The sequence below is a fragment of the Calidris pugnax genome, unplaced genomic scaffold, assembly GCF_001431845.1.
Source record: "Calidris pugnax isolate Ruff unplaced genomic scaffold, ASM143184v1 scaffold68, whole genome shotgun sequence".
Taxonomy (NCBI): Eukaryota; Metazoa; Chordata; class Aves; order Charadriiformes; family Scolopacidae; genus Calidris; species Calidris pugnax.
Genome location: NW_015090921.1, coordinates 5,727,733 through 5,737,562, shown reverse-complemented (window position 1 = coordinate 5,737,562; position 9,830 = coordinate 5,727,733). Strand labels below are relative to the sequence as shown.

At 40.1% G+C, this 9,830-nt stretch overlaps 1 protein-coding gene across 2 annotated transcripts in view; it reads left to right on the top strand.

Annotated features, from left to right (window-relative positions):
* The first annotated feature begins 172 nt into the window (after positions 1–172).
* The window catches only part of ZNF106 (zinc finger protein 106), a 37,160-nt gene continuing 27,502 nt past the window's right edge, over positions 173–9,830 (top strand). For both annotated transcript variants that reach the window (XM_014950294.1, XM_014950293.1), the window contains exons 1-2: positions 173–305; positions 8,795–8,880. In XM_014950294.1, the coding sequence (XP_014805780.1) occupies positions 8,827–8,880 (54 nt within the window). In that variant the 5' untranslated portion in view covers positions 173–305; positions 8,795–8,826. The remainder of the gene's footprint in view (positions 306–8,794; positions 8,881–9,830) is intronic.

Below are 9,830 nucleotides of genomic sequence, written 5' to 3'. Positions count from 1 at the left end.
CAAGTGCCGCTGGCCTCGCCTGAAGTGCCTCTGCCCAGGTGTCCCGCCGCCCGGACTACATTTCCCGGCAGGCACCACGGCGGCGCGGGCGTCCCTCCCGGCGTGCAGCGCGGCTTCTTTCCCGCTGCCTAATTGGCTCTGCCGAAGAGCTTCCCCGCCCCGCCGTGCGCCGCGGGTCTCTGTGGGGTCGGCCTGGCGCTGGTGCTGTGAGGGCGGTGGGCTGCGGGGCGAACGGCGGCCGGGCCTGCTCGGTGCCGACAGGGGGATGGGTTTCCGGGCTTCTGCCCTGTCGAGGGGTGCGATGTGTGAGTACCGGGGGTGGGTGGGGGAGCAGAGGCCTGAGGGAGGTCTGTGGCGGCAGCGGGGGTGATGGGGGGTTGCTCTGGCTGTGGTGGAGGGGGCGGCCTGGGGAGGGAAGGGGAGGGCAGGGGGCAGGCCTGGCCTAGAGGGGCTGTGGGCCTTGGGGTAGGCGTACGTCTTGCTTTACATCCTGAGTATCCTTTATTGCTGGAGTAATCTCTGAACAGTGTTATTCAGTTACATATAAGATTTGTTAGAGCAGTTTCTCTGTTGCAGCTGTGTAGCTATCATGCTCTGTGTGCCTGCCCAGAAGTGTTTCTACTGCTGAAGTGTGGCTTTGAGTGTAGAGTTGCTTAGTTACTTTGCTCATGACATACAGCTGAAAGACATGATCTAGTGAAAGCATGTGTGAATGTGGTGATAAGTGTTTGGTAACCTAAAAAGAGTGGGACTGGTAGTGTGAAACATGTGTTAACGATATAATGAAATATGAGATGTTTAAAATTAAGTACTCACCATTGCAAGCAGGGTAGTTCACATGCAAATCTAAGCATACAGGAACAGTTCTTAATACAATTTATGAGCTTCAGCTTGGAAAAGTTTATGAACATTAGATAGAAGTGGCATTGATGATTACTGTTTATACTTCAATATACTTTATTGATAGTGGTTTGGTAACAACAATCTCATGCAAGTAAGAAGCTTTCCTTTTTGCCTTCCATCCTGCCCCTTCTGAAGAGCACCTTTAAAGAAGTTTGTAGAACAGATAAGTTGTGAAGAGTGACCTGAGAGAGAAGAAGATTGAATTTTGATGGACTTTGTTTCCAGCATGAGTTCCTGGGGCTGCTTTTCCTACATCTCTGCTGGTTTTTTCTGTTCTTTTGTCATTTTATACTTCTTTCAGTCAAGCCTCAATTACTATATTCAACTAATTGACCATTTTGCAGAACCGATAGGTCCTGGTCTAAAAAACAGTTAACACTTTAAAAAAAAAAAGGTTAATAGTTTTGCCGAACTTTGAAATTATCTCCCCGTTAGGACTGCAACATTTGGGATAAATATTGCAGGTTCTCTGGGGCAATGCGGCTTTGTAACTAGTTAGCTTGGAAAATAGATTCCTGTCCTGAAGTCTCTTCTGTTAAAGATAACTCTATTATATTTTTTTTTTTTTTTCAGTCTTTGCTTCACTTCAGTTGAACTAGCAGTAAAAGGCAACTGCATTTGCGTCACCGCATTCCACTATTGACTGATTTGTGGGGTCTTTTTGTATGTAAAGTTTGTTAAATAGGCACTATGGTCTAGTGTTTTCAATTTGGAACAAATAATTGGTTTTAGCCAAACATGTTAGTCTGTTACCTGAGTCACTGTGACCAAACTTCAGGTAACTTCTAGCCCATATGTCCAAGAGCATCACATGTTTGAAGAGATGTCAGCTAAATGCATCTTAGTTTATGCAGGGCTCCGATATCCAGTACAAAGAATAACAGTGGCCACTATCCTAGAAATACAGATCCAAATTGTGTACAGGGATGCTAAGACTTGTCGTTAACTTCATCGAGGTAAAAATAAGGTATTTTTGCACTTTATCTTTTAAAGATAAAATACATAACATACCTGGAATTAGGAATCTTTTTAACATCTGGTAATCATCTTCCACGAACTCTGCCACCAGATGGTGTCGTAAGATTTGAGATGTCATTTGACTCAAGCTGATTATGGATAAATAAGAAGATACTGTACATTACAAATAACTTCTTTGTTTTTGTGAAAATGTTTTTCATATTTGTCGTGTAGATTTTTCTCATCTAGTCCCAGACTATTTTACGTTTTAATCCCAAATTGGCGGAGCCCCTAGTGTTCAGCCCTGGGACAAACGACCTGTTTTACAGAGGTGTGAGAATTCAGACAAACCCCTGTATTTCTATTGCCTGGTCATTAATGACTGCTGTCTTAATGTCTGGGATCCTTAACTTGAATATACTTGGCACTAAAGCTCCATACACTGACATGTGACCTGACTACCTTGGTTTAAGTGCCTCAAATCACTTTCCAGTGACTCTTAATACTCTGTAGTGACTGCATAAATAGAAGAAGTCTGATGACTGAGTGCTCTCCTACGGGCTCTCTTGCATCTATGTATTCTTAGGGAATCTGCATCATTTTGCCAAGGCCAGGTACCCGCTTCTGTGACTCTGCAATAGATGGGATGCATAGAGTAGTCTGTTTAGATTTATTTTCTGAGTCCTTGCTTGTAAGTTCCAATAAAGAGACATAGTGTGCATACCTGTGAAGGGTACTATGAGCTTAAATACTCTAGGAAGGGAAAAAGATACCTGCCACTTAAGTTTATGCTTATTTCTGTAACATTTGGCTGTATTTCTGTCATTCTTATAAGGGTCTGTTTGTTAAGGAGCCTTTTATAAATCGACACAAGGTTGTCAATAAGCTGACATGAATTCTTTTTTAAGTCACATAAATATCTAAATTGGGTAGGTTATCTGTTCCCCATATTGTTGATCACTGTGTTGCTACTTAATTAGACTTTGTCTCAATTGTTAGCAGTTATGTTTGAGGCTATAATGGTAGTAGGGGTACAAAGAATGTCCCCCTCCAAAGAGTGCTGATAGGAGTCTTAGTTGGAGTACTGTGTTCGGTTTTGGACATTTTTTTAAGAGTGTTGTGAGCAATTTGGAAGGAGGGATTCTAATAGGCTCAGGAAATGTGATGTTTGAGAAAAACATCTGAAGAAAGAGTTTGCCTATGTCTAAAAATGGACTGGGAGTCTAGGGGAAAACAGAAGCTTTCCAGGTATGTGGATTTTAGGTGTCCCTAAATGACAGCATACAGCAATAAGACCAGGCTGGATGGGGCTTTGAGCAACCTGGTCTGGTGGGAGGTGTCCCTGCCCAGGGCAGGGGGTTGGAACTCGATGATCTTTAAGGTCCCTTCCAACTCTAACCATTCTATGATAATAACGCTGAGCAGCTCTCCGTTCCAGTTAGGGCAGTGTATATCCCTGAATCTTCCAGTGCATAAAAAACAATCACAAGCAAGATAACAATAAGGTATTTACTTTTACAAGGAAGGAATTATTATTTCAGTTTACAGCAAGGAAAATGTAGTTTGGATATGAGGAAGTTATTCGCATTGCTTGTATACAGGGAATTAGAAGATGCAGTTTGTGACTTAAGGTGTATGTATTCTTCTGGTCTGTACCTCGTTCTTAGACTTAGTTGAAGTAAAAATACATATCAATGAAAACTCTGTGTTTATGCCAGGTGTTCCTGTGCCTGCGCTGGTCTGTTTGTTTAAGGTATTTCTCTACAGCCTCCTTATCTCCAGTGTATACCCTCCCTATATAAAGCCAACTGTTCTCATGGGATAGCATGCAAACAGTTTCTGATAGGTGTCTTCTAGGCTAGTTAGTGGATCAACTTTATTGCTTTTAAGAGGAACTTAAAGAGCTTTGACCTATGAAATTACTCTCCTCTTCTGGCTCAATGTCAAAATAGTTGAGCACTTGGCCACCCAGTTATAACATTGGCTGTGCAGTGGTGCTCTTTCAGCGCTGAGGGATCTGGAGTACCCTCAGTCTGTCATGAGGATGAAGTAAGATCTTGGAAAGCAGGGAAGAATTTACCTTAAAAGTCTTACTTCTGGTACAAGTATTTTAAATATTGGGCTGTTTGATACAGTTATCTCCTTTGCCATATTACCAAAACCCACCTGTGCCTACAAAGTAGCTTGTACGCTGTGTGATAGTGTGCCAGAGGAGAATAATGCTGTGCGTCATGACGTAACTTTAGTTAAGTCCTGAAGTTTCTGGCTGTTGATCAGGCTGGGTTGCACAGATCAGCATCTCAGAAGAAAGGTTCAAGTGCTTCCCACATATGCCCATAAGGAACGTTAAGGTAATTGGTAAAGTTACAATCTAGCAAGTAGATGCATAGTGAATTCAAGGTGCCTCAAGGCACTTTTCCTTCCTGGGAAGGAAAGATAGGCTTCCAATGTCGGTGCTTTATTCCGTGTAAATTCTGCTTGAGGTGATGAAATTTGAGCGTAGTCCTGGGTCGTGTTATGATGAATTACTTTTGTAGAGCACTCTCACAGCAGTGCGGGGCTTTGATCTTTGGAGCAGCATGTAATACAGGGAAGTGGTTTTATAGTAATGAAGTTTTTCCCTAAGAAAATCTGTCTCCCTTACTAGGCTTTACTAGAACCAAATTAGATTAGGAATTGTTATTGCTTTGTAACATTTGTTTATCACAACAGGTGTTGGATACAGCTTTCAAAGGCCTATGTGGGGTTTTCCAGTGAAAAGACCAGGCTTCGTGGCAGATTAGCAAAATAAGTTAGGCTGATCGTCAAACTGTTTATGATCTAGTTTAGCAGTGGTTAAGTGCTTTCCAGGGCCTAAATACACTTCCATTCTGAATTCTTCTGAGCAAGGGGCTTCTCTCCAAGTCAAAATGACCTTGTGTCCACCATTTCCTCCCATCAACCACCTAATGATTTCATGGATGCATCTCTTGTTGAGTTGCTTCTTTCCTCTCTGCTCTTCTCTCCTGTGGCTGTGGCAGCTGCGTTACTGTTCTGCAGCTCCACTAGGATGGGTGCAATCGGTTGCTGCAGGAGAATTCACTAAAGCAACAGGAACAACATCCCTGTGAGGAGCCGAGGAGCACGTTGCTGCAGAACCTTCTGCCACAGTGAACTTCTAGACTCCCGTTCTTGTCAAGTGTAGAGTTTCCACTGCTGTCTGGAGGGACGTGCAGCATTTAGGAAGGCCTTTAGACGGGCCAACACTGCTGAGCTCTTTGAGGCCTCCTGAGGATTTCTAGGCAGCTGGAATGCTGGGCTGCCCGCCCCACTCCATGGCACTTGTGGCTTTATATAGTCAGAGCGTTCAGCCACTGATCTGTAACAGATTTAACCTTGACGTACATTTTTAATGTATGTTATCCGGTAAGGTTGAATAACTGTGGACAAATGGATGTTGTAGCAGGAAGTAGTCTAATGCCTTATTTTCTTTGTAGACTATTTTTACTTGTGAGAAGTGTTCTCCAAAATCTCTGTAGCAGACTTGATTAAGTTGATTAAAACAAGCTCTGGGCAGGTGCAGCCTATGGGCAGGTTGCGTTTACATCACATTATTGTAAAATGCATCTCTTTAAAACAAATGTAAAAATCACCCACTGAACAATTACATTCGCTCAAAATAGAAAGTTGTTTTGAAGGCTTTATGTTTTGCTGTTGGCATGTTTTTCTTTTATATGGCGCTGGGTTCTTTTTGGCAAAGCCTTGTCTTTGCTTGCAGTTTGATGCTCAGTTTTAGAGTAGCTTGTTTTCCCATTAACGTCCCATAAGAGGTAATTTCCTATGCGATGCAGCAAGCTGATGATTTCAAAGGCACAAACTGTTAAATCTGATAAAATCTTGAAGGCTGTTTGAAGGTGTGGGATTTTTTTTGGTTAAGAATTCAAATATGCCTGCATTTATGTAGAGAAAGCTATGTTTATGGAGCTTCTCCATATGAGGTTTCTCAGTTTTGTGACTGAACAGAACAGTGTATGATGAGATGAAATGCTGTTGCTGACTACGTGGCTCAAAAGCTGTCTGGTTCTTGTTGCTGTTGCATAGTGAATGAGGAAATACATTGAATTTATAATGCTTCTTGGAGTACTTCATGAAGGTTCTCTTACAGTCAGTAAAGCGAGCCTCGGATTTCTTAGCAGGATTTGGGAGAAAGCTAACGATGAGGCAGAATGGTTTATCTCTATGTAGACAGTAAGTCAAGAGGTGATCTGGAAATAGAATGTGGGTTGGTATTCTCCCTGTCCCTGTAGCATCTACTAAATCTCTGAACTTCTGAGCCCTTGCCTCTAAGGGCTTCTCTCTGTGGCGGTGAAAGTTTCACTTTTCATAGTGACATCCAATAGCATTTGAATTCCATTAGTATTTTTAGTACTCTGTCATAAGTAATGACCAGTTGATTGGGCAGTTAGCCTAAAACTCTTCCTGTAATCGTGTATAGTTACTATATGTTTTAATTAGCCAAAACAGGTGTAATGTTAGCTTTACTTGTGAAAGCTCTTTAATGTTATGTGCTAACTGGTGTGAGCAAGTCACCACACTCAACTGGCCTGCTTTTCCTGATGAAAGCCCCATGCTGCTCTTCCACTCCTGTGCAGAACAAATTCTATAAATAGTTGAGTAATCTTGAACAAGATCCTGAATGCGTGTAGGGAATTATTCTGCTAAACTACAAAGTAGTGCTAGTGAAGAATGTTGGGGGAGTGGAGAATATTTTAATGCAAAGGAAATACCTGAAATTGGTGCAAGGATAAGCACCCTTGCTTTTCAGGAGTAACTTCATATTAATCACATTAAAACCGCTCTCCTGTATTGGGGAGGCATCTAAACCTTTGTCACTTGTGTATCATCATAAATAATTCTCTTAGCTCTGTTGTGTTGCAGCTGCACAGCTGACCTGTGTATAAACAGTGTGATGTGCTACTACACTCATCTAATAACCTACTGGAAAACCACAAGGCTGAAATATCTCATTTTCTATCTCTACCCAAATTTGTTGAAATTTTCCTTAGCTCCTGTCTCAGTTTAAATACATTTTAAAACAAGTTCTACTCTTTATATATGGTTTCAAATAATTGTAAAATACTTTGTTCCAAAACTTCTGTGTTATGACCTTCCTTGAAGGCAGGTGCCTTTGCATGCAAATTACTGCTATCATATAATTTTATATGCATGCTTTATGTGACCTAGGCTGGTGCAAAGTTCTGAATGACCTTATACCTTTGTCAGGTCCATTACAAATGAAATAATATATTTGTATGTGTTTTAGAGTATCTTTCTTGAAATGAGCTGTGCAGTATCCTCGATTGTCAAAACAAATACCTGTTACTAATGATTTGAGTACATCAGGTGCCCGTGTGCTAACGCTAGGAACGCGTGTTTAAACACCATCAGGTACTTCAGTGAGATCAAGAATGGTACCCTAGGAGTGCTAGATGGGGAACATAAGAGGAGGACCGAATCTCCTGTTGTGTGTTAAGTGTGTTTGTATTGGTATCATGATGTGGATTTTTTTAGAGAAGAAACTAAAGGTGAAAGGGCTATCGCTACTCTCAGTTCCTTCCCCTTTCGGCTGGGCAGGTGCTGGTGCATATCTTAACTGTAAATGGACATGCAAATCTGGAGGAAAAGAGTTATTTGTCAAAGAACCACATTTTGGAAATTTGGAGGGTTTGAGGCCTCTGATAGAGAAGGTTGATGGTCAATAATTAACTAAATTAATTAGCTGTGGAGATGATCTGTTGAAGGCAGCTCTGGTAGGTTAAGTTTGATGGTATCAGCTAAGTTATCTCTGAGTTTGACTAATGTAGTGTAGCAAAGCTTGGGAGGATTTGTCTTTTGTGCCTAGTAGTAAAAAGATAATTTTTTTTTTCCGCGTTATGGTGAGGAACTGCCTCTGCCAAGTCAATAAAATGTTACTGTAATGCTTGATCATTCTGTGTTTTAGTGTCTTTTCAGAGAAAGAAAAAGGCAAAGATTACAACCTGTTACTTAAGCAGACATGTCCATCTTCATATTGTAACCTAGACCGTTATGTACCTTTCTAATTGCTCTCCTAATGTATTCAGCTTTATGATAAAATACATATGGCATTTTATTTGAGCTGCTGCTTTCATTTGCATATATGCAAATCTTAAGTAGATCAGTGTTAAAATGTCTAATATTCTGGTGCAAAGTTTTGAATAATCTTGTACCATTGGGAATAATTAATGAAAGTCAATAGCTTTCGTTAATGATTCAAATACATGTGATGCCCATATACAGCATGGTATTAGAGAATGTATCTTAAAATGCTGTCTAAATTGCATATTTCAGTACATGCATATGTGTAGCTTTTATGGTGGTTATTGAGAAAAATACTGAATTTAGGCTCTATTTTATGGTGAATAAATAGACCGATAAACCTTGAAGACTGACTGATATCATGAATGGCCTTTGTTTCAGGCCATTATAAATCTAAGGCCTTATAAATCTCTTACTTGAGTTGCCTGTGTACCTTAATAAAGATCTGAGTTTGATCTACTTTGTTTCCCCAATTCCTTATCTCCCTCTCATCATCCTAGTTGAAAAGTGTTTCGATATGATCTGATCTGAGTAGCTGAGACAATTCCTACAGATCTTTGCTTGCTTGTAGAATGAGTGCAATGTCTTGGAGGTCAAGGAACAAAATGAAAGAAAAGGAAGGCTAGGTTATATCATAGCTATTTTAGATGACTATTCAAAACTACCTTATCTTTTTTTGAAGAATATTGATTTTGCGTAAGGAGTATGTGTTCTTTTAAACTTGGCACAAGTGTTTTCATGAATAGTAACTTATTTTTATTTTCCTTGCTAAAACAGATTCATTAAAAAAAAAAAGTAATCCTGAATGTTGGTTCTTTAAAAGTATTTTTATTTGCAGGTATGGGATAAGATCTTTCCAGAATAATAAGCATGGTTCGAGAGCGAAAATGCATATTATGTCACATTGTGTACAACTCAAGAAAGGTAAATAATTAATGATTTACATCTATTGGTAGATACAAATATGAAGGTAGTAATATGAAACGTGTATAAGAAGTGCTTCCGTTTTTAAATTATGCAAAATAGGAGGATTTTTCCCTCCAACAGGAATATTACTGACGTAGTCCGTTGCAAATGAAATAATATATTTGCATGTGTTTTAGAGCGTCTTTCTTAAAATGAGCTGTGCAGTATGCTGGATTCTGAATGTTAAGAATATTGGTCTTTGATTTTGTTTTTTTGACATTGTTATGTAAAGATAATAAATGAAAACTACTCAAACTCATTTGGCTATAAATCGTGCTATGTTAAGAGTACCGTAATGTGCATTTTTTTTAATTCCTTTTGAGAGATCTGTGTTTGCGTATGGAAGGAGAATGTGGAATTACACAGCACAGCATGTGTTTTCATTAACACATAAATTTGGTGTGTTATCTTCTGTATACTGCCTATCGTGCAAAACCTGCACTGAGTGTTTCTTAATGGACCTTCAGATACCGCTTAGCCACATGGCACGTGGATATCTTGCAAATACCAACATAGTTCACACAACTCTTCAAGGTTGAAGATGTTGCTTTCCCTTTGCAGATGGGATTGCAAGGACTGAAGAGGATAATGATTAGTTCTTTGAAGATTTCCAAACGCTTTGGCACAAAGAGAAAGTTAAACCTTCTGAACTGTTTCGTTTTGCTGAATTATGAACATTATTTCTCTTCCAGCAGCTCTCTTTCCTTGGCAGTTAATTATACTACCACTGCAGTTCATGGATCAAGGTTGCTGTAAACAACAAGCTGACATTGTATGCACATCTCAGTTTCTGAAGTGCATCTGACAGAGTAAAATAATATGTGATGATGAAACTACGGCTGTGTCATCATACAAGTGCAGTGAGACTGCTCAGATTGCACAGGCAAACAGTGTTTTGATTACTATGA